We start from the raw sequence: 26,185 nt of genomic DNA on the forward strand, positions 1-26,185 counted from the left end.
TCTTGCTACTAAGAGCATGTGTAACAGTGTCTTAAGGACTTTGGCCTTACGGATGCCCTTGATAAACTTGATTGCCTGGGCATTCCTGTGCGTGTCGTACAAGGTGACTAAGAGCCCTGGTGGCAGCGCTCTCTATTGCCAACTACGAATTCCAAACTCCAGCTCTGCGGCGTGGAAGGTAAGGACAAACCTCCGCACTATTTTCCCAAGAAACTCGTCCTGTAGATTTGCTACTGATTTTCAACCGACGATCATGACCACTTTAGCATGGTAGTAACTACGAAAAGTAACTATAAATATAACCTGAATAATAGCAAGACCATCAACCAAGACAAGAAACCGTGATCAGAATCTCGGTAATTTCTCAATTTATCGTACACATATTATGAACACTTGAAAGGCGTTTGGCTCGTATTATAATATGCGAACAGTTATCCAAGACCCTGCTTCTAATTATCAATAAAATACTTATAGATTTTATAGGTCGTAGTAAAATTTTCGAGTAAAGTACAGTTGGTACAAAATTTCGTGACTCGATAAAGAAATGTGAATATTACTCGAAGGAGTACCCCGATCGGGTAGCTAAGTGTCGCAATAGACTTTCGCTAGCTGGCGCTGTCTATTTGAGTGTGTGCGTGAGCTCCTAGTGTCCGTATACGGCCGCAATTGACGTTCAAAGTAAAGCACCTCGTTTGCGGCTTTGGCGGAATATTTCATTCGAGTGTGGGGTCAAAAAATCGGTTACGCTTAGATACTCCCGCCACTAGTTTTTGGTGAAATAATTCTTCATAATTTACGAAAAAAACCTAAAAAAAGGAACTATTGATAACAGCGCCATCTAACGGGACATTGCTCATGAGCTAACCAGGAGCAACCCCTTAACTCTTATGTATGAAAATACAAACTGAAATATAGATGCACGGAAAAAACAAAAATAAGACCATCACTGGGAATCGAACCCAGGTCCTCGGTAATCCGTACCGCGTGCTATACCGCTACACCACTGATGGTCAACGGTACCGACACGAATTTCCCCTATGCACCTCATATCCCAAAAAAACAATCTTAATTTGATTGCTTAGTAACGATATCTCTTGTCCGGGTGAGCGGTTAGTTCCAATGGAGTGCCGAAAAAGTTTCTCGATGAGGGCTACGGCATAGATGTCGCTAGCGTCACTGCTTAAGTGACTAAGTAAGAAACAAACAAGCTGAGATATGAGGTGCATAGGGGAAATTCGTGTCGGTACCGTTGACCATCAGTGGTGTAGCGGTATAGCACGCGGTACGGATTACCGAGGACCTGGGTTCGATTCCCAGTGATGGTCTTATTTTTCTGTTTTTCTGTGCATCTATATTCAGTTTGTATTTTCAATTTAGGTTTTACGGGATGACCGTAAAAGTAACAATTTGGAATTGAAATAAAAAATACAAAAAGATTCCAAAAAACCAATCTTATGTATGATACAATTTATGAAACCCCTTGGCCTAATTCAGATGCAATACTAAATATCGATGTCTGTGACTTTTTAGTTCTTACTCCTATGCCAGTGTATTTGTGAATGCTGTGGGATATACGTAGGCATCGCGAAAGATCTTAGTGGATCGTTGCCGGGGCCGAACGTGTAAATATCAATCTTCAGCATCTGTTCTTTTTTCTTTCTTTCTGTATAAAATTTGCAAATAGACCAAATTACTTATGCTAATGAATCAAACAGTAAGATGCACCAATGATGACAAAGAAAACTGATAATTGCTTAAAATAACTGCACAAAATCATTGAACACCTCAATTTTATGTTCTTTAAATTCAGTTCTGCAGTTATTTTTGGCGGACATCAATATTAATCCACTTTGTGACATTTTTCTGTTATCTTAGCATTGTATTTGAGGTTTTCAATGAAATACGTGAGTTAAAGCATTATGATGGTTAAGTTTTCAATCTGAGGTGCTTGGGTCAATGATGAGATGCCCATTCGAGTCTCCACTTATACTGTTGAGATTCATGGGTTGCTGAGACCACTGCTCTTTTCAAACTGAAAATTCCAAGATACTCGTGAGATGAGACTAATTTATGCCAATTTACTGTTTTTCAACAATAGGTAAAGCTATCCACCAAGATAGAAAATGAAGACAGTCAAGACGAATCAGCGTTATTCAGAAGGTTAAAAGACAAGGCCAAATTACTTGAAAAACTAGGAGGAGAGATACCTTCCGAATTACAGAAAATGATCCAAGAAGAACCAAAGAACTCTTCACCTAAAATAGTTGATGAATCTAGCAGAGACAGTAGCAAACTTGATATCGACGATCTATTAAGTGAGATTGAACAGAAAGAATTACCCAAAATAAAGTCCAAGAAGATTGATATGTTTGGGGAAGAGCAGTCCAATAGCGGTAAAAATACACCAACTGGCACTCCACCAAGAGAATTCAAACCACTGTTTCCTAGTAGCAAAGCTATTGAAGAAGCGCCACTGCCTCCACTACCTCCTGCCAATATAGAAAATGGCTTAGATAAAACAGTATCAACTGAAGCTGAAAAAAAGCCAATCAATGTTTATTTAGCTGACAGTGAAGTCAAAGAGAATAGAAAGAAACTTAGAATTGACAACTCAGTCCTTCCTGATCGAAAGAAAAGTGAGGTTCCTGCTTATACTACAAAATATTCACAATTCATTGAAGGTTTTTCAAGTGAAAGGACTGGGTTGGGTTTTAAAGAAGACAAAGAAAGTGACAGTCCAAAGGCTACAAGCACAATAAACTATGGGAATGGTCTAACGTTTACGAAAGGGGAGGTTTTGAATGAGGATAAAAAGGATGAAGACTTGGACGAGATGTCGGAGCTGGTGGAAGCCAAGCTGAAGTTCTTTAACGAAGTGCAACCGTGTCCTGTGGGTCCGGTGCAGGAAATGCTCATACAGTTTCAGGTGAGTTTACTGCATGATAAGAGGACAAATATAAGAGTAGAAGATGGATTGATGATAATATCTAAGACATGGTTACAAAGTTTTTCTAAAGGTTACAAAGAATGGATCACTCTGTAGTGGCAAGGCTACTTCTTGTGTATCATGAGTTATTAAAAAAATTGAATGGCATTTTTGTTAAATCTAAAATCGACGCCATGGTTTCTAAGAACAGATTTCGCTATCTCTCATAGTTTGTGAATTCTCCCTACTGACCCATTTGGATCGATCACCCTGTGTAATAAACTATTTTTTTTTATTCAACTGGATGGCAAACTAGCAAGTGGGGTCTCCTGATGGTAAGAGATCACCACCGCCCATAAACATCTGCAACACCAGGGGTATTGCAGATGCGTTGCCAACCTAGAGGCCTAAGATTGGATACCTCAAGTGCCAGTAATTCCACCCGGCTGTCTTACTCCCCACGCCGAAACACAACAGTGCCAGTACTGCTGCTTCACGGCAGGATTAGCGAGCAAGATGATAGCAATCCGGGCGGACCTTGCACAAGGTCCTACCACCTGCAATTGCGATTTTGTCGAAAATTCTGATCGATAATTATGTCCAATCTAATCCAACGGGGGTTGGAGGCCCTTTAGAATGGGGCCCTGGGCTGCAAGCCAAAATGGCCTTATAAAAATCGCCCCTGGTTACTTTTAGTCTGCATTTCCACCAGAGATGTGCGAGGATGTGTTGCGAGGAATATGTTTTTCGTTAACCAATAGAAACGCTTCATTTACCTCGCCTCGCTCCGCTCAGCTGTTTCCACCAGAGATGTGCTGTGCGAGGATAGTAAATGAAGCGTTTCTATTGGTTCATTACAAACACATCCCCGCACATCTCTGGTTGAAACGCAGCCTTATGTCTCAACTTGTCCCCAGACTTTGGTGACGGCGTTCCGCAGCGGAGCCCTAACGGCGTCGTACTGGCGGCGCTGGGTGACTGCGGGCGAGCTGTCGCTGCTCGGGCTGGAGCGCCGCGCCGCGCCTCCCGGCTGGACGTGCGCCTTTCAGAGGTACGTCCGGCCGACAAACGTGACACCCGCGACCTCTGTGTGCTAGGGACACCCCACTATCAACTGTAACATTAGATCGAGTTGCGTGACCATAGTTAAAACGAAGTCACTAAACAGTCCGGTTGAACTGCCGGTCTTCCTTTGTGATCATCAGGCATTAAAAATACGTTAAAACAATGCAAAACAAAAGCCGTTTATTTTTTCAGTAAAATAGTGTAATCAATAAATCCTATAAATTTTTGATATTCGGTTTATGTTTAAATCTTGCAGAGAACGCATTGACTCAACAGTGTATATTGGATGATAATGCAACTATAGTCCAAAACACTTACCTGCAAAACTGATTAAAAAAAATAACAAAAGCTAATTTATTATATTTAAAATGTTCCTTGTTACCGTCGGTAAATGCGACAAAGTTGTGATCACGATAAAACCATAAAGCAAAAGTTTATCATTCGTTTTTCAAAGCTTTTCTCCATTCTCACAAACTCTTTATCCACTGTAGAAAAGTTTTAAAATTAAAACATCACTCTATTTGGTCACATTTTACAATATAGTTGGGTGTCTTAGGACGCTATTGCCACAAAATCTTAAAACCTGAGAACTACTGAACAGTGATCGTAATTCGTATCCAATAACGTCTTCCGGTATACCGGTGCAAAAATCTTTAGAAACTGTCTTACAAGTGATTCAACATGCATAGAAGTTTACACAAGATTATCTGTATAGAATCTGGAACAATTCCTCAATTAATTAAAAGCACTGTTGACTTTATCATGAACTTGTATGCATTGAAACGTTTATTCAATAAAAATACCTGTTGACGTTACTTTTCCTGTGAAATGACCAAAGTAAAATTAAATTAATTTTGACGTCTGTGGTACTTTTGTTGTCTGTCGCCGCTGTAAGATATATTTTCTATCGGCAATTAAAATTGTACGTTGCTAATGCTAATGAAAAACTTATTCAAGTGATAAACTGTGGTGTTATCTAAAGACTTTAATTTTCGTGTTATTTGTTTGTGTAAAAATTTGCGCTGTGCGTTGGATTTTACAGTAAGAAATACAACGCACAACGCATTTTGATCTTTAGAATTTTTCAGCTCCGTATTTATCCAAGTTTCCCCTTGTTCCTCGTACGTAACCATCTTACGTAACCAGCACTGGGAAGGGCAAAATAATTTCGCTGCCGCGGCGCGTTCGCTTGGCTCGCTCTGCTCGCGCGTTGTGGTCATAATTGTATCTAACACTTCGCTCGTCGTCGTACCTAATTTTCCGTAACCTAAATTGACAGTAAATGTGACTACTTACATTACCGAAATCTCTTTGAAGTAGGAAATACTTGGTCCCTTCCAGTCCTGGTTGTGTAATATGGTTATGTAAAGGGCACAAGGTAAATTTTCTTTGTATTTTGTTTCAACTGTTCATAATTGTCTCATGATATAGTTGTATGATGGACTTGATATCAACGCACAGCGCAGGTTTCCATTGGTTTCGCTTTCAAGTTATACCTAGTGGATGGATCTATAAAGAAACCTTTAAGCTTATTTTCATGTGTGTTACTTTATATTCATCCTGTGTTATTAACTGCAATATTTTTGACAGAATTTTGTATTATTACTGTAACAAAGGTGTAAGTATTGTGATTAGTTTTTTCCACCAAGTTCAGTTACTTCAGAACTTAGTAATGTTTTCTGGATATAAGCACTTTTCGCCATGAAATTATGTCAATTAATAATAAAAATGTCTAACTTCTACAACTTGAAGTTCGTTTAAAAGTATCAAGATCATTATTCAATGATCATTAAACCAAAGTCAGTTCACTGAACTACTGATGTTAACAAATCTGTGATATGAAACTGTGATATTGTTAAATAAAATGTTTTAAATTGACCCCTAAGAGTTTATTTTACGGTGGTAACCCTAAAATTTAGTATTTTTGTATATTAAAATTGAAAACTTATTCAACTACTCAATAAGAAGTGAAATCAAGACTGAAGATTTGAAAGAACCTGCCTCCGACTTCGCGGCAGTCTGCGCGCCGGGGACCCTGGTGAGAAAAATGACATTTGTGTTTATATTTAATCTTCAAGATAATATGCTTTGATCTTTTTCAGAAGCTGTCATTCACTGACCCGGTTCTAGACGGAGATTGTGTCTATTTTAAAGCGAAATTAGGTTAAAATAGATACAACGGACCCAGCGGGTTTAAGTATATTGTGATTTTATTCGTTCTGTTCACTGAGTTGGTTAATTTTAAGCTGCCTATACGTTTAGCCTTTGGGAACGTAAAATCGAGAGTCGAATCCACTGACATGACATTTTCGCAACATGACAACTTTCCAATAGGCGATTCAATGATCATCTATATAATTTTGATAATGCCTCAATCCCAACCATACAAAGAAAAAAACAGCACTAAAAAGTTAAAAAATACAGAATAAAAAGTCCCTAAACAAAATAAGTTACTTACGTATTGGATGCTGCGCCATTGCATGTTATATTTTGCGTCGCTAAAGTACTTCAACATAAGTTAGCCACTTTTTCTGTGACACGCATGCTCGCCTCGTAGAGGCATATCAAAGATAGAGACATCTATTGTCCGGACTTTTTATTAGGTTTTATTTATTTAATATTTAGGTACTCTTAAAACTTGACGGACAGTTTGATTTTGTACATTATTTTATTTATTAGTTAGTTCTCATTTACCTAAGACACAGTTTACTTCTACACATATGTTTAACACTCGCTGCTCACGAAGCAACAACGTCATTTTTATAAGGCAATAGCGTTTGATTAGGTATGTGATACGTTTATTCCTTAGTGAAACTTACTTCGCTGCGTTTTAAATCAACAGTAAGCTCAAAGCTCAAGCTCTTCATCCGGAAGCCAAAAGCGCAATTAAAGATTCGATTAGATAAAGGGAGCCGTGGTGGCCGAGCGGTTTGACCTATGGCCTCGCAAGCAGAGGATCGTGGGTTCAAACACCGGCTCGCACCTCTGAGTTTTTCGAAATTCATGTGCGGAATTACATTTGAAATTTACCACCAGCTTTACGGTGAAGGAAAACATCGTGAGGAAAGCTGCACAAACCTGCGAAGCAATTTAATGGTATGTGTGTGAAGTTCCCAATCCGCATTGGGCCCGCGTGGAAACTACGGCCCAAGCCCTCTCATACTGAGGGGAGGCCTGTGCCCTGCAGTGGGACGTATAAAGGCTGGGTGATGAGATAAAGGCCAAGCGTCCCGGGTCTAGCTTTCCGTGAAGTAGATAGTGTACGATAGTCGATTAACCTATTGAGTAAATCCTTAAATAACTTACAGAACTCTGTGTTACGTTTTTTAGGCCAATCGTTATGAAATTTGGTATTGAGATAGTTCGAGACTCAGAGAAGGACATTCGAAAGTTTTTACCACGGAAAACTATAGTTCCCGCGGACGAATAAACGAATTAATCGCGAGCAACATCTAGTTAGTAATAAAGATACAGTGAAGGATGAAACCTCTGCAATTATTATTTCATATGAATTTAAATTACTCCATCTTTAAGCTAGCTAGCTACACTAGCATTTTTCTAGAAAACGATAAGTAATACACCCCTATCGCCTCTATCCCTCTCTAACTTATGGCATCGTAGGCAGCAAGTGTTCAGCATTATTATTAAATCAGTTTAAAATTATAAAAACAGATTCTCTCGCTTTTACGTTCCCATCGGCTGAGGGCCCCTCCACACTCCACGGCTGTTGTTAGTACCTCGTGTGTTTGCAGGTCGGAGGGCCGCTACCGCTACCGGCGCGAGTGTGACGGACTCACGCAGTGGGAGTACCCGGCGACTGCGCACTGCGATATGGAGATATGCACGACGCCGCCGCCCGAAGAGCCTAAGGTTCGTTGGATGATGACGATAGCAGAGATTTACCACCATCTTGCTCGCTAATCCTGCCGTGAAGCAGCAGTTGCACTGTTGTGTTTCGGCGTGGAGAGTAAGACAGCCGGTGAAATTACTGGCACTTGAGGTATCCCATGTTAGGCCTCTAGGTTGGCAACGTATCTGCAATCCCCCTGGTGTTGCAGATGTCTATAGGCGGTGGTGACCTCTTACCATCAGGAGACCCACTTGCTCGTTTGCCATCCAGTTCTAATAATAAACAAAGAAGTATGTTTAGCGAAAAAAAACCGGATAACTCACGTCTTTAACCGAGTTTAGCTGGACATGTTTCGGGCTGATTCGTTAGCCCTTCTTCTAGGAGCAATGCGATTCGGTGGCTGCTGCCACACGCGCACTGCACGCCACCGCTCTGAACCCTTAGTGTAAGTTTTCGGTTACAAAATACGTCTCGATCGTGTTCGCGTTAAATCTCAATTTGTATGGTAACACGAACAGCGCCTCTAGCGGAACGTTTGCGCTGTTCGTGTTTCCATAAAATTTGAGATTTTAACGCGAACGCGATCGATCCGTATTTTGTAACCGAAAACCTACACTAAGGGTACTAATTGCGCGACTACCCGACGAAGCTAAACTCGATTTAAGACGAGTTATACGGATTTGATTCATTAAATATAAATGAGTCTCATGGTTTCATGTTCAAAGATAATAGTATATTTTATATTTGGTTTATTTTATATTTTTAGAGCATGGTAGCTTCTACTTTTTCTTTCAAACTGACTTTTTGTCGGTCTCTATAAAATGTATTTCTCTCATCTATTCAAAGATTGACTGGCAGAGATCCTTGAAGGGATAAGTTCGCCTTTGTACATGAATCTCAACGTTTGTCAATTGTGTTTCTTTATTTTTATACGATAAAGTGTTTATTAGTAACATCGAAATGATCTAATGATGGAGCCGGAAGTACTGGAAATCCACATAAAACAACATAACCTAGCCGTCTTTGGGCTTGTTACTTTACAATAGTCCTAGTGCAGGGATGGCGAACCTTTATTCGTGAATGTGCAATTTTTTTATCGAAACAATAATCTGGCTATGATGTGCCATCAAAGATCCTTAACGGTGATTGCGTGGACGAAAGTAAAACTATCATTGAAGTACATTTGTAGATTAGGGACGTGCCTGATTTAGACGACCAAGTGGTTGGAGAACCTGACCACGAAGCTTGAGGTCCCGGGTTCGATTCCCGGCCGGGGGAGATTTTTGTGTGTATAACACGAATGTTTGTTCTCGGGTCTTGGATGTTTAATATCTATTTAAGTATGTTATTTATCTATATAAGTATGTTTATCCGTTGCCTAGTATCCATAGTACAAGCTTTGCTTAGTTTGGGACTAGGTCAATGAGGGCTATCGCGTATGGATTCGCCACTAGAGGCGCTAGTGTAGCGTGAGGTTTCCGAAATGTCAAATCTTTTAGTTTTTGGGTGAGTTACGCGGGTTTATTTATAATTAGAATATTTTTTTGAATATTTTGCAATATCTGAAATTAATTATGGCAAATATGCGTTCCGGGGCAATGAATGTCTGTGTTTTGAGACAGTTTTGTCTTTCGGAAACCTTTGTCCTCCCTTTTTTCCTAACAAAACGGGGACTATGCAACACTGTGGCATGCTCGATATTTTTATGGTACGGTTTTAAGGTGTATTAAATATGATTTTAATCTAAACTTTGTTTTCACACCCGTAAAAACAGACTTTGAAAGCCATACTTAAAAACCTCACGCAACAGTGCGCCATCTAGTGAGACAAAAACGATAGCCCTCATTGGTGTCAAGTGTCCCATGATATTTATTTATTTATTTCAATGTGTGACGCATTCGTTATCGCTTTCCTAGGGTGTACAGCCGAGGGCATAGATATCTATACAGCTACAGTGTCAAATCAACCTTATGTTTATAGCGTAAAGGTCTACAGATATTTTTGACGTCTTGGTAACGTACACCACCTGGCCCAATTGCATAATAAAGTACAAGCTAATATTATTAGTGAATTTCAATACAAAATCGCTAATAATATTAGCTTGTACTTTGTCATGCATCGGGCCCTGGTCACTACTTCGAAAAAATCTCGTATCTAAAATCAATATGTCAACAAAATTGAACCTTTATGTAATGTCTATAAAGTTCAATCGGAAAAATTATCCATTTTGAGCTACGAGTTTTTTTAAAGTAGTGACGATATATTGCCCTTGACTGTGTTTAGACCAAGAAGGGTATTCAGGGTGTGATGATAGACACGCAGTGTGACGCAGGTTAAGGCGTGTTTTAATATATGTCTGTTATCTGTCAGATGGTGCCGGAGCCGCCGCCCCTGCCGCCGCTGCCGCCGCTGCCGCCGCCGCCGCCCGCGTGCGCGCGCGCCGCCACGCCGCCGCCGCCCGCCTGGCACGACCCGCCGCCGCCCGGCTGCGACGAGCCGCCGCCGCTGCCGCCCGGAAAGGTACCATCCCTGATCTGCTATAGGGCAGAAGTACCGTTTGTGGCACTGTGCCGTTTCCATCCCAGCCTATTTACGTCGCACTGCTGGGCACAGGCCTCCTCTCAGAACAAGAGGGCTTGGGCCATAGTTCCCACGCGGGCCCAGTGCGGATTGGGAACTTCACACGCACCATTGAATTGCTTCGCAGGTTTGTGCAGGTTTCCTCACGATGTTTTCCTTCACCGCAAAGCTCGTGGTAAATATCAAATGTAATTCCGCACATGAATTTCGAAAAACTCAGAGGTGCGAGCCGGGGCTTGAACCCACGACCCTCTGCTTGAGAGGCGATAAGTCAAACCAATAGGCCACCACGGCACAAAACACAGATAGTTCAGAAGTCAATCTCCATACAAGTGCGTTCGAGCAACGCACACATAAACACTGCTCACGGACACGATATCTCGGACCAGTTGGGACCAGTGCGAGCGCGAGTGCCATCCGCTTGAGACACGCGTCTGTGAACTTTTTGTGCAATAATGGAACAACAAAAAAAAAGTTATTATAACTGTTTAGTGGACGGTTGTTTAAATTAAATAATCGTGAATTTCGCCAATAACGAAATCGTCGCAAGATATTTTCTGTGACGAATTTATAATATAATGACGTTCAACTTAAAATATTTTAGTTATTAATTTATTTTTCCATTCTTCCTGTTTCATTCTCAACAATAAATCAAACAACTAGATAAGAGTGCCACTACCACGATAGTTTTTTGATGCATTAGTTGACATCCTTAGAGCGACCGCCGAGCGTAGGTATGAAAAGTGAAGTACATACAGGAGATTGACTTCTGAACTATCTGTATTTTGTGACCACGGCTTCCACTGTGCCGCTTATGGCCATTTATTGTTTAAATATACGTTTGAAATAAATTTATAGTAATAAAACATTACAAGCTTTAACTTTTGAAAACTCAATAAACATTTTGTTTTAATAATAATAATATAACTTTTTATATATTACTTCAAATGTCAACTGGCCAAAAACAGTCTTAAGGTGGCCAAAAACGGTACCCCTACCCTACACGCACTATAAGAAACTAAATTCTGAAAAAAGATAAAGTTCTCGAGTGGACACCGCGAGCCGGAAGACGAAGCGTTGGAAGGCTTACCACTAGGTGGACTGACGACATCGTGAGAATTGCGGGCAACCGGTGGATGCAAGTGGCGAGTTGTCGTTCACTGTGTCGTTCTAAGGGGGAGGCCTTTGTTCAGCAGTGGACGTCTTCCGGCTGATGATGATGAAAAACTAAATAAAAATATGTTTTTTTTTGGTGTTTAGCCCGCGGCTTCGGACACGTAAACCATTAGATCCATGAATCATGAACCATGAACCATGGATCACCATGGATCCATCGGCATTAGAATTTAATTTCTGAGATTTTACGAAATTTCCGTGGGAATTACATGGTGGTCTTTATTCACGTTGCATTAAAAACAACTGTGCCAAATTTCATGAATCTATACTCGGCGGATGAGATTTCGAGATTTTATATCGGTCCCCTGGTAATGTCGATAAAAAGCATAATGTGTTATTCCAGATGTCCAGCTATCTACATACCAAATTTCATCCAAATCCATTCAGCCATACGTACTCACAAACTTTCTCATTTATAATATTAGTAGGATTAAGCACAATTACTACCTCATCATCATCGTCATAGCAGCTTTTAATTCGCTCGTCTTCGGACATTGGCCTGCCCTCCATTTTTCAACGCCTGACGATCCGTGGCCAACTGCACTCACCCGCCACCTGCCTGATGTCTTCCGTGGACTGGATATGTCACTAAAGTCCACCAAAGAAAGAAATGTGGTGGAAAGAGATTGAGAGAAGTAAGTGGAGATGGGCAGGGCACATTGCCAGGATAGACTACTAACGTTGGGTTTGTAAATAAATAGTTATTCCGAGAATTACTAAGAAAATCATTATTTGATAAGATACTAGGAACAAAGCACTACCCACATTATTTTTATTTGTTTTAAAATGGGTTGCCGAATAATGATGTGATTATCCAGAGAATTCTCGCAAAATATTCAGGAAGAGTAGGAAATTCTGTCTAATATTTGCAATCGACTCGCTTCGTTACTAGTCTAACTTAACCTATACCTTCGTCTTTCCCCAGGAACCGAAGAAAGAGATCGGTGACGAGCTCCTCTCCTTCTACAGTGACATAGCGGAGCTAGAGAAGACATCTGCCCCCCACACGGCGGCCAGTTCGCCGGAGCCGCCCCCGCCTCCGCCGCCGCCGGAAATCGTCAGGGAAGCCGTCTTGATCGACAGGGAAAAGGACAACGAGAAAGAGAAGGAAAAAGACCCGAAGGTTGCTAAGAAAAAGTCCAAGGTTAGTGCGTGATAGTTGTGTTATTTGAGAAAAAAAACAACGAAATTAATAAAAATTTTGTTATACATTAAACTGGTTTGCCAAATGTGTAGAATGATCACTATGCGTGTATTTTTATTATAACCGCTAACTAGAGTAATACAACAAAATCACATAATGTGAAAGTTTTGGTTTCATATTAAAATGGGTTTAAGACAAAACATAAGATAATTAAGATAAGATAAAACATGGCTTACATATTATCACAACACCAAGCAAGTGCAAAAAACACGATTTGTATTAAATAAACTTCAACAAAAAACCTTTGCCTAATTTTGGTAATCATTTATTACATTCGCCGGTAATTCTTCTTGTGTAAATTTTATAAGATCTGGCTGCGGCTTGTTATGGCAATTCACTGTGGCCCTTTTTACTTCTTTCGTCACAATGTTTTTTTCTTTACCTAGGTTTACTGTTTTTTTTTAGTTATTTTTTTTGTTTGTTGTGCTAATTTTGGTAAATACATAAATTTATTCTTTCTTTCAATCAGTTAAACACTAACCTTTTTGCCCGCAGGTCAAAATTTCGGCTTCCGTTGGCTTCAAACACAAAACTGTGTCCAGCATGGTCGCGAAATGGCAGCAGGTTGCCGACGAAATACATTCGGATTAGAATAATTATAATAACTGTTCCACAGACCTGAGTTTAACTGGACGACGCCAGTCGATCAATGCGTGCCAAAATTACTTTGTTTCAAAGTGGACACTGTGTGTTGACAGTCGTGAAATATTGAACGAGGGTCGCTTGATAGGCGAAATGTCGCTAGATGGCGTTATTTTAGTAACGTGAGGTACGTTTGACGTTTCAGTCTTCAATCAATTTAAAAAAATATATAGCTCCATCGATACTATGGATGATTCCGTCAATGTCGAGGTTGAAAAAGACACAGAACGGTTGGCCGTTGTACGGTAGCTTCAGTGTTCCCTCATTCAGTTATTTAACCAATCTCAAACGTGACGCAAACGTCAAATTAAGATTGTTTTTTTGGAATCTTTTTGTATTTTTTATTTCAATTCCAAATTTTTACTTTTACGGTCATCCCGTAAAACCTAAATTGAAAATACAAACTGAAATATAGATCTGATTGTATTTTCAATTTAGGTTTTACGGGATGACCGTAAAAGTAAAAAATTTGAAATTGAAATGAAAAATACAAAAAGATTCCAAAAAACCAATCTTAATTTGATTGCTTAGTAACGATATCTCTTGTCCGGGTGAGCGGTTAGTTCCAATGGAGTGCCGAAAAAGTTTCTCGATGAGGGCTACGGCATAGATGTCGCTAGCGTCACTGCTTAAGTGGCTAAATAAGAAACAAACAAGCTGAGATATGAGGTGCATAGGGGAATTCGTGTCGGTACCGTTGACCATCAGTGGTGTAGCGGTATAGCACGCGGTACGGAATACCGAGGACCTGGGTTCGATTCCCAGTGATGGTCTTATTTTTCTGGTTTTTCTGTGCATCTATATTTCAGTTTGTATTTGCAAACGTCAAAGCTGTCAAACAGACCTTACGATATCAGCGGCAACAGCCTGTCACAGATACCCTCATTGTGCTAATAATAATATGGGTAATACAAAAGGCGGGCGATAGATTGTATATTTTGAATTGAAATGTGCTGGTGATTGATGAAGTATTGAAAATGTAAACGCTCGGTTTTCATTTAAAAAGTTTGTTTGTTTGTTTATACTCTTTATTGTACCATCGGCCAAATATGTGGTCTACCACCCTTTAGTTGATAATCGTTTGCATGTCATGAAACAATAATGCCAATAGACGTGTCTGTCAACTTGAAAGTTTTTAGCGACATATTTATTTGATAGGAACTTGTTTGAAAATTGATAGACCACTTATTTGGCTGATGGTACAAAGAGGAAAAACAAAAAGGTTACAGAAAAAAAGTAGTGTTAAGTACTAAGGCGGACTTATCCCTGAAAGGAACATTAATCCGGAATGTTTTAACAGACAGTTTTATTTTGACTGGACACCTCTATGAAGGTTTTTCATCGGTACCTATTATTTATTTAAAATTTTGTCAAAATGCGAGTGTTGGTTTATGAAAGGTTTTTTAATGCGTAATTAATTATGTTAAGGTAAATACACTGCTTTATCATCACACATGTTATAAACAAAATTTAATAATAGGTATTTGCAACAAAACAAACAACATCGAAAATGGCGGTAGGCCATTAAAAGGCTAAGCTCCAGTACCTTCCGTTAAGTTAAATTTGCATTAAAATATTTCAATGTTTAGAATTGAATTGACACCATAGTTAACATGTTTCAGTAGATTACAGAAATGTTGATGAAACAAATGCCCTGGGTTGTATTAATAAATGGGTAAATTGTGAAACGCGTCAATAGGTTAGAATATCAATAAATTGTTTTACAGGTACAAAATAGAATTTGTTAGTTCTTTACTTCAAAAGCATAAATTCCTTGTAGCGTTTCACCGAATTGCATTTCACCTCGACCATATATTTAATTATAGCGTTGTGTCACCATCGCTTATTTTTTAGTCGCTATAAATTTAAGTCGCATTTTCGATCGTGTTTATAAAACGTATTTATAGGATATTTTAGTGCAAACATCAATTAACGCGTCAAATTAATTAGAGTCCCAAGCAAACATCGCGGCGAAAATAGGGTATAATAAGACGAAGAATGAGATGCTACAAATTTATTATACTAATGTAAAAAGCTACGCGAAAAATTGTCACAGGTACAAGATTCTATTGAAATTTTGTTATTATATGCGATTCGGTGAAACGTTACAATAAATTTATGCTTTGAGGTAAAAGACTAACAAATGCTAAATAGTTATTTGTGTTACTGTTAAGCCGTGATAACCTAGTGGTTTGACCTATGGCCTCGCAAGCAGAGGATCGTGGGTTCAAATCCGAGCTTTCTTTGGTCTGTGGTAGCCAATAAGAATGTATTCCTACTTTGTAAAATAAACCGGTCAAGTCACGTCTTCAATCGAGTTTAGCTTGACTTGTTTCGGGCTAATTTGTAGTCCATCCCCTCGGAGCACACGCCACGGGGACTGCTGCACAACGAGCACTCTTCATGTACAAATATTCCTACGATATTATGAAAATTTTACGTTTTACTTTCTCTACTTCATTTCAACGTCTTTTTGTACGAATTAGAACGTATGTGGAATTGAGAAGTGCATTTTGTATTTGTACAGTTATATTTAGGTTAGCCTATGTTTAACATTAGTGACTTGTACATATAAATAATAAAATAACTGACGATAAATATATTTGTTTTATTTTTTGGTTAAATCGTCAAAAACAGATTTTAGCAACGACTACCGAAATATAAATGGATCACTCGATCTGTGAAAGAATACCGCTGCTTAGCGGCAGCGCACCGAACTACGTAGGTAATAATCTTTTATATCTACACCCATATAGTAAATCCTCCATTATGCGTTTAAAAACCATAGATAATGACCAGCATTACGACATTGGATTCTATTATGAACACGGCTGTATCGTAATGGTCATTACGATTTTTGATTTAGTCAGCACAGCAGGGCTACTACGATACTCGAAACTCGAAGTTCGTGTCATGCGGTCCCTCTGACACATATACCATTTAATACGAGAGCGAGAGGGACGGTACGATACGAGCTTCGAGTTTCGAGTTTCGTAGTAGCCCTGCTGACTCGCCCGTATTAAATCGGTCGAATGAACTTCCGTGTATTCTAGAAAGCATTAATTATACGAGTAAAACACCCGAGTAGCTAAACATTGCCGGGTTACTGAAGCAATATGATTTGTTGGTGCATTCAAGCGCCGCAATGTAGCCTATTCAGGTTATTACACGGATCGTGAAAATCTTACATAGGATTGCCAATAAGTCAAAACAGACCTTTAATTCAGACCGCGATATTTTGGTCCTGCTCAGTACTGACAGAACGACGAGGGTGCCCCTTGTCGGTGACATCCCTGATTAATCTCGTACAGCTTTACGGATGCTATTTGTTTCGTTAAAACTAACCGTAAGGATATTGGGTTAGGGAATTTGGTTTCGGCGTAGCGGCCACGCGTGGAGGTCTCCTTATTTTGTTATTTGGTTGAAATTGTTTTCGGCTATTTCTGGACGTTGGTGAGGTGCGTGTTAGTATGTTAGTACGTGCGGGACAAATTAATGTATTATAACACCTACGATACCTTACTCTTTACCTACTCACCTTAGGTATTCCAAGGTAAGCAATAAGCGGCCTTATTTATGGCTTCAGAGCGATCTTTTTTAGGGAATCTTCACAATAGACAGAAGTAAGGAATATATTTTAGAAGTACAAATTACTGGCACGTGAAGTACTTATCCCATCTTAGGCCTCTGTAGGTTGGCGTCTGCAATACCCCTGGGTTGTGGTTTATGGGTGGTGGTGATCTTACCATCAGGAGACCCACTTGCTCGTTTGCCATCCAGTCGAATAAAAAAACCGGCCAAGAGCGTGTCGGACACGCCCGAAATAGGGTCCTGTAGCCATTACAAAAAAAATAAGTAATATTTTTCTAATGATTTCGTATTTTGTACGGAATATTCCAAGTTCAGGTGTATTTTATACCTTAGGCTGCTATTTACTCTTAAACTACTAATAAGTAATTCTCTAGAAAACTTAACCGTTAGTATAGTTTTCCTTGTAAGTTTGATATACTTACTACCATCCTGAATTTTTTCAAATTTATCTACCCACCGGTTTGGGGGGGGGGGACACGCCCGATTTTCACGAAAATTTTCACTTTAAAGTTGAATATTTTGCAAATGGAACACTAAATAGAAAAGTCGTCTTAGCAACCCCCTAATGGTTTAAAGACCTATCCAAAGATACCCCACAATACAAGGTTGGGTGAGAAAAAAAAATCACCCCCACTTTACGTCTATGGGAGGTACTCTAAAAAAATTTTTTTGAATTTTTTATTGTACCATTTTGTCGGCATAGCTTACATTGTATTATATTCGTGCAAAATTACAGCTTTCTAGCATTGATAGCCCCTGAGCAAAGCCGCGGACGGACAGACAGACAGACAGATAGACAGACATGGCGAAACTATAAGGGTTCCGTTTCTGCCATTTTGGCTCCGGAACCCTAAAAAAGATAAAATAGAAGTAGATAAAACTAAAAAACTAACCATATACATACCACAACTTATCTAAATAGACAGATACCTACAGCAATACATAAAAACAAACAAACTACCTATGTCATACGGAACAAATGTGGTGCACGGTTTTAACGGAGAAGCAAAGTAAAGTACCTACCTACCTACCTACTTGCCTACCCGTAGTTCAGTTCATTGACTTATTTCACTTATCGCTTTTCTGTTTTTAGGGTTCCGTACCCAAATGGTGCCAACGGGACCCTATTACTGAGACTTCGCTGTCTGTCTGTCCGTCTGTCACAGGGCTCTATCTCTTAAGCCGTAAAAGTAAGACACTTGAATTTTTCACAGATAATGTATTACTGTGGCCGCTATAACAGCAAATACTAAAAATTAAATAAAGTTACCAATTAAAGGGGGTCGTCATACAAGAAACGTGTTATTTCAGCGTTTTTTGGTTGCTATGCGTTATTAGCCGTTGCTAAGGCGGCCGAGTCGTCTAGCAACGACTACCTGAATATTTTACCTTTTACGTTTGAGATTTTAATGATGTTTTATAAAAGCTTCGATAATATTATTGTAGCAAACTCCTTGGAGTTTTATACTTTTTTGTTGTATTTTTGTATATTTTTCTGTTACTTGTCATTATTGCGTCGTGTTGTGTGGTTGTGTTATCAAGTATATTTCAATTTCATCATATTATTTCTTCGTTTGCTTTTAGTTATTTATTACAGTCCACTCATACGTTTCAATTATATAGTGACTGTCTGATTTTGTGGTTTATTCGTTTTTGTGCAAAATTAATAAAGCAATTTATGAACCACAAACCCAATGAAGCCAACTTTGAAAAAGCGCTCGCCAAATCCACACCTGTAATCACTATGTTTATCTATTGATTTTACACTAAAAAAAATCATACTAAGTATTTAGTAAACACTATTTACAAGGTTTAAGGGTTAGGTTAAGGTTTAGTTTAAAATTTATTCACACTAATCGAGCTTCTTATTATTTAATTACACAACATACGAAGTCCGCTGAATTTCCCGCGAATGAACCGCTGACAGCCATTTTTTTTTCTGCCGCGGCGCATGGCAAGAGTCTAAAGCGCTATTCAGCCTCTGACAGGGCGACAGCCTATGAATAAATATACGAATATTCGTAGGATGGAAAAAATTGTTCTTTATTAAAAATACTCGCACCTAGTGCTTACATTTTGGTGATAGGTTTTGATTAACTTGTAATGTAACGTAACTAGTTGTTTGTTCGGGTGGAATTAATATTTCAACTTAAATTTGAAGTGGATATCTTCAACTGATTGAGCTGAAATTTTGCATGCATGTATAAATCCGATGACGATGCAATATTATTATGACGTAGAGCTCATCTGATGATGAAGTTAGATGTTGGCCATAGGAACTCTGGGATAAAACGATTTTGGTCTCATTTGATTTGTCTTGACGACTATCTACTTTGGTAACCGGGGGCAAAAAGTACCGCCAGCAAAAAAGTTTGCAAGTATTAGATCAAAAAAATATTACTGAACTATTTGTTTTTAAAACATTGTACGGTACGGAGGTGCGGAACCCTTCATGCGCGAGACGCTCGCACTCGCATTTGACCGATTTTTAGTACCTAGCCGTTTTCCAAACCCGACCGTCAATTACTTGGTTATTCATATACCGTCACACATAGTTAAACACATAGGTAGACAGCAATTCCAGTCATTATGGTTTATTATCATTATCAGTAAATCGATATGGCAAATGAGAACGACGGGCCGTGACAATCAAGACGCCCCGCGGTATTAGTTGTGTGTTAGGTTGGTTAGGTACACACGGAAATGATTTATAGACGTGCGCGTTAAATGGCCATCATCATCATCATCAGCCTTCAGCAGTCCACTGCTGGACATAGGCCTCTTCCATGGCGCGCCACAACGCTCTGTCTTCAGCCCCTCGCATCCATCCGCTGCCAGCGATCCTCTTAAGGTCATCCGTCCACCGTGCCACAGGACGCCCTACACTACGTTTTCCCGTCCGTGGTCTCCATTCGAGGACTCGTCTGCTCCACCGTTCATCGGTCCTGCGACAGACGTGGCCAGCCCAACGCCACTTCAACGAACTAATTCTCAAATGGCCAAAACATGATTAAGTCATCGTCATCAGCAGCATAGCAGTTTACCAAAGTGGGCGATAACGCTCCTGTGTGGGCGCTGGAAGCCTAGAGGGGGGCGGAAAGGGGCCCAGAAAAAAAAATCACCTTTGTGTCTTCATTAGGCGAGACTAATATATTATTGAAGAGACAACAGATGGCCGTTGGGGCCGATTAGTTCTCGAGTGGAGACCGCGGTGCAAGCGCAGCGTAGGACGTCCACCAACGAGATGGACGGATGACCTGGTTAAAGCCGCGGGTTCACGGTGGATGCAGGCTGCCAACCGATGAGACTGGGGGTCTTTGTGGAAAAACCTCTGTTGAGAAGAATCCGGCAAGAAACTCAACGAGGTATATATATTTTTATTAAATGATAATATGTATACATCACAAGTATTAACATTTGAAGGGATCGCTAATGCGGATCGGAACTATTTCCAAATATCCCTGTCCATGATATAAGGACAAACTTGCTTTAGGACTTTAAATGAGTATGCGCAATAATTATTAGGACAAACGATTAGTAGGTAGGGATGCCATTCAACAGTATGCCAAACATTCTCGGCCAAACATTTTTAGGACAAAAAACGTTATGCGATACGACAGGCGGGTCCTCAGCATTCCGTGCTGCGTGCTATACCCCTACACCACCACTGGACAGGAGTGTAGACAAAATCGCCTCCCATGCACCACACATTTCAGCCTGCTTTTTTCTTTCTTAGTCACTTAAGCAGCGACACTAGCGTATTTTCGTTGAATTTCACGGGATGACCGTAAAAGTAACAAATTTGGAGTTGAAATAAAAAATACGAAAAACTCCAAAGACCAATCTTAATTTAAATTTTGCCATATTATTACTGTCTCGCCCCGCCTTGCCTAGCCTTGCCGGTAGAAAAGCACCTCGCAGGCTCATCCCGAGCCTCGTCTCACCTTGCCGGTGGAAAAGCCCCTTAATGAGGGCTATCGTTTTTTGTCTCACTAGATGGCGCACTGTTGCGTGAGGTTTTTAAGTATGGCTTTCGAAGTCTGTTATTACGGGCGTAGAAACAAATTTTAGATTAAAACCATATTTTAATACACCTTAAAACCGTACCATAAAAATATCGAGCATGCCACAGTGTTGCATAGTCCCCGTTTTGTTCGGAAAAAAGGGAGGACAAAGGTTTCCGAAAGACAAAACTGTCTCAAACACAGACATTCATTGCCCCGGAACGCATATTTGCCATAATTAATTTCAGATATTGCAAAATATTCACAAAAATATTCTAATTATAGATAAACCCGCGTAGCTCACCAAAAAACTATGAGATTTGACATTTCGGAGACCTCACGCTACACTAGCGCCTCTAGTGGCGAATTCATACGCGATAGCCCTCATTGGGCTTAAAGTCGCAGGCTCGTCCCCGAAGGAACGCCCCGTGTGTACCCACTCTAACTGGTACTTTATTTACGAGCTCCTATCAGCTATTTGCGCCGCACGACGCATGCCGCCGCTCGATACTGGACTAATGAAGTTACCCGCACTGTCTTCTAAATCAATCCGACTTCGAAAAGCCGCTGTTGCTATACTAAACTTCTGGATACCTTTATACGAATAGGTACTTTGTCTTCACAATGAAACTGACTATTTTAACTGTCCTTACTATTTAGTTGATCCAAAAGGAATGACCTATGAAAATCATCATATCAGCTAGAGTCTCACAGGGCAAACAATTTTCGGCTCATTTACTGAAACTTCTGACCGGAGACTCCTGGATTTTCTTCCTGGTCTTTCTGGACTTCTGGACAACTGTTGTCGTTTATTGTGGTGCTATGAGGGGGGGGGGGAATCTCTATATACCTATGCTTTCTGTACTTACTATGTTTTGGTGTTCAATAAAGAATCATTGTATTGTATTGTAAAGTTGATAAAAACTGTAGTGTTTAAAATCTCGCCTTCGATCGAAGTCATCACTTTAATTTCCAGTTTTACTGTCTGATCTGGCGTAAACTCGAATCACATAAACATCAGAGCAGTCCATCAGATAGTTATTATGTCGTAACAACCTTATGGCTTGAGCTAGCACTGCAATGCCAAAGCCAATAAACAATACAAATTGTTTACATTGTTATTTTAGCAATATTTAAGTGTTGAAAATACAAACTGAGACGTGGATGCACAGATAAACCAGAAAAAGAGACCAGCACTGGGAATCGAACCCAGGTCCTCAGCAATCCGTGCTGCATGCTATAAACTCCTACACCACTGCTGGACAAAAATCTAGACACGAATTTTTCCTATTCTATTCTATATTTTTTTTTTCTCAAAAAAACAATTATAATTTGATTGCTTAGTAGCGACATCTCTTGTCTGGGTGAGCGGTTAGTTCCGAAAGAATGTGACGTCTCTTCACGAAACATAGATGTCGCTAGTGCTGCTGCTTAAGTAGCTAGAAATAAGCAACCTGAGATATATGTATGCATAGGAAAAATTCGTGTCTAGATTCCTGTCCAGCAGTGGTGTAAGTAGGGGTTATAGCACGCAGTACGGATTGCTGAGGACCTGGGTTCGATTCCCAGTGCCGGTCTCTTTTTCTGGTTTTTCTGTGCATCCATGTCTCAGTTTGTATTTTCGATAGATACCAATTATATCCATAAAGTTTTTTTTTCCTTATTATCCCCTAAGTTTTGAAGTCGGTTAAGATGTCATAATACTAATATGCTAATATAATAACGCACCTGTGATACCCCTCGTGTTGAGAGGTGTCCATGGGCGGCGGTGATTGCTTCCCATCAGGTGACCCGCATGCTCGTATTCCCCCTCTTATATAAAAAAAAATAGCTAAGAAGTGCTTAGCTAACACTGGATATTTTCTAATACGGTCACCAAGCCCGACTCGCACTTGATTTTTTAAATATTTTAAAAGTACGGCCAAGGACTGATTTATGAGCCACCATGAAACCTTATCAAAGGAAAAGTCATTACGATTTTCCTTGTTAATTAATACGATGTTACTATGACGTTTACTGTGAAATGGTTCCATGTTGGCTCATGAATAAAGTCCTTGATCATAGGTAGGTAGTGTAGGGACTAGGCTGTATACCGCTGGCAGGTGGTAAAACTGACCACCTGGCAGGTTAGATTGACTTTATTATGTATAATGATAGTATTTTTATGTTGTATGATTCTAGAATTAGATTTTAAAAGACGACTGACAGCGGTATACATGGAGCACAGATTGCTCCCGACAGCCTGAGTGGCTGGATCTATCTCTGTAAAAGTACTATTAAGCTCTAAAATAAAATAAAGCAAATAAAAAAGAATTACACTTTTTATTTGAACTGAGTTTAAAGCCACGCGCGTAGATTCCACGTAGGTACTTTAGCTCTTACCAAGTTACAGTCACCACAGACCTACTCTTGTTTGAAGTACTGTGCGTGTATACGCTGCGCCTAGCCAATATCAGATTTATTACTCCTTACGTATGGATAAACGATAAAACGGCCGTGAATCGCCCGAGATTATGTGACGTCACAATGTGCCATAAACTCAAGTTTACCATAACGTCTAAGCATGAGAAAGAATTTACGCACCTAAAAAAGCCCTTAAAAGTAAGTTGGAAATTCGCCGAAGAACTGGAGTCACCGACAAGCTCGAAGAATATTCTTCTAAAAAGTTGAAGGTCTATTATGAAAAATCGGGGGGCTATTACGAAATTCAAAAATTAATTTTCCCAAAATCGTTATTTCCTTGAAACGAAATTTCCATTCGCATTTTTCCCGAGATACTTTTTCCCAATATGCTTTTTTACTGAATCTTATTTTCACAATCGCATTTTTTTCCTATTTTAATCGACACGAAAATATAGGTAAGTACCTAGGTTTAATTTTATAATCGGATCTAATAAATATACAACAACACCAATCATAATAATTCACATTTCATTCATTAGCATTAAATTATAGAAATAATGTCAGAATAGAACAGGTAGTTACAAAAAACAAAACACAAAAATAATCAATTAATATACTATATACTTAGTCACAAATTATTACCATACTAGCTTTTCCCCCGCGGCTTCGCTCGCGTGGAACTCGGTTATCGCGCGCTGTTTTCTCGGGAACTGTGCATTTTTCCGGGATAAAAAGTAGCCTATGTCACTCTCTGGCTCATAAACTATCTCTATGCCAAAAATCACGTCGATCCGTCGCTCCGTTGCGACGTGAAAGATGAATAAACATACAAACACAAACACTTAGTATAGTATGGATTAAAGAAATCAGACATAGTATAAAAAATATTTTTTCTTGAGAACTCTAGCTTGGTTACAAATACTTTATAAGTCAGCGCTCTTATATCATATGGTAGGCTTATTGCGTGCCTTGCTTTTCTTCTGCACCAATGTGAACTCCTCGTCTGCTCAAGGAACTATATCTGTCGGCGGCCGATCGTAAAATCTGCCAGATCACGAAATTCCTAGGCATACCGTGAAATGGCGCCATTTCATGATTTCCCTAAAAGTTAGCCAGGCATATCAAGATGTGCCTGAGAAATATTCCTAGCTCTATACCGGGCATATCGTTTTAAGTCGAAAAAAATAAAAATTTTGGTACGACAAGCGAAGCGAGGAGTGGTTAGTATGAATTTTAACCACAACGCAGGAGCCGAGCGAGCGAAGCGAGCGTGCCTCGGCAGCGGCCGGCGAAGTGCCAGAACCGATATATGCCTAGGAATTTCATGATCTGCTTAAACCTCACTAGGGAAATCGTTGAACGGTAAGTTTTGAACGATATGGCGGATGTCCCTTAGCCAATTCATGAAATGGCGCCATTTCATGATATGCCTAGGAATTTCGTGATCTGGCGGATTTTACGATCGGCCGCCGACATCGATACAGTAATTCGTTGGATCACGGTGAGGCATTGTGGATTACTGAGGTGTTTGGATAGTAGTTTGGCTGGCTAGACGTGCTCAGATGAAAGGATGGAGGCTCAGCACACTGGTAAAATTAAATGAAGGTGTGCTTTTCCACTTTGCAAGGCTGAAATTCGTGCTGGTAAACAACTGAATGATTTTCGATCCTTATTAGGGCCCCGGGACACTATTACTTCACTGTCCGTCTGTTTGTCACCAGGCTGTATCTCATGGACCGTGATATTAAGACAGTTGAAATTTTCATAGATGTATTTCTGTTGCCGCTATAATAACAATATATACTAAAAACACAATAAAATAAATATTTAACGGGGCTCCCTTACTACAACCGTGATTTTTTGCCGTTTGTTGCTAATGTCGAATAATGTATAGATAATGTACTGAACCCTTTGTGCGCGAGTCCGACTTGCAGTTGGCCGATTTTTTCTCTCTCACTCTCTCTTCGTAGTTTTTTCCAATACATAAAACAAGTGGTGTCGCTAAATGTGAAAAAATTAGAAAGTATCCACCGGACTATACACCGGAGTCATCGAAATAAGGCCCCTTGTCTGTCTTATACACCTCACTGAACAAAAGGTATCAATTTCGATATCTGCAACCAAATTTCTGTTCCAAAAGCAGCGTTTTCACCAAATAATGTTGCAAGAATGTGATGCGAGAATGTTTTTTTCATTAACCAATAGAAACACTTCATTTACCTATCCCCGCACAGCACATCTCTGGTGGAAACAGCTAAGCGGAGCAGGGCGAGGTAAATGAAGCGTTTCTATTGGTTAACGAAAAACACATTCTTCGCAACACTTGACTATGGGCGATTCGGCGACGGTAATCACTTACTCAGATGAACTATTACACAAAAAAAAAACGGCCAAGAGCGTGTCGGACACGCCCAGGATAGGATTCCGTAGCCATTACGAAAAATCAAGCAATATGTTTTCTAAGGATTTCGTATTGTGTATGGAATCTTCTAAGTTTAGGTATATACAAGGTGTGGCCTGTAATACGAGCAAAAAATTAAAACGTAGATCGTCCTCGTCAAACTGAACAACATTAGTTCAGTGACTTGTAAAAATAATGGAGTCTTTGAATTTTCCTTTTTTCATACAAATTAAATAGAACATAACTGACGTCGCCTGTCAAGCTACAAACATCAAGCATTTTGCTTTACATTGCTTCTTCGAATAAACTTAAAAGTGTAATATAAATTAAAAAACTAATTATT

The 26,185-nt window shown here is 39.7% G+C and overlaps 1 protein-coding gene across 1 annotated transcript; it reads left to right on the forward strand.

Annotated features, from left to right (window-relative positions):
• Positions 1-1,709: 1,709 nt before the first annotated feature.
• On the forward strand, positions 1,710-15,315 carry LOC141436403 (uncharacterized). Its single transcript, XM_074099358.1, has 6 exons — positions 1,710-2,926; positions 3,844-3,977; positions 7,744-7,861; positions 10,212-10,361; positions 12,523-12,741; positions 13,297-15,315. Exons 1-6 carry the CDS (start codon positions 2,225-2,227, stop codon positions 13,390-13,392), a joined length of 1,419 nt encoding a protein of 472 aa, XP_073955459.1. The 5' UTR covers positions 1,710-2,224; the 3' UTR covers positions 13,393-15,315.
• Positions 15,316-26,185: the final 10,870 nt, after the last annotated feature.

Source organism: Choristoneura fumiferana, chromosome 16 (assembly GCF_025370935.1).
Source record: "Choristoneura fumiferana chromosome 16, NRCan_CFum_1, whole genome shotgun sequence".
NCBI lineage: Eukaryota > Metazoa > Arthropoda > Insecta > Lepidoptera > Tortricidae > Choristoneura > Choristoneura fumiferana.

What these genes read in the sequence shown, in the direction of transcription:
- LOC141436403 (XM_074099358.1), top strand. Translation starts at nt 2,225, where the DNA reads ATGATCCAAGAAGAACCAAAGAACTCTTCACCTAAAATAGTTGATGAA. An exon ending in TGGACGTGCGCCTTTCAGAG is followed by an intron (nt 3,978 to 7,743) that starts GTACGTCCGGCC and finishes GTGTGTTTGCAG; the next exon opens with GTCGGAGGGCCGCTACCGCT. An exon ending in TTGCTAAGAAAAAGTCCAAG is followed by an intron (nt 12,742 to 13,296) that starts GTTAGTGCGTGA and finishes TTTTGCCCGCAG; the next exon opens with GTCAAAATTTCGGCTTCCGT.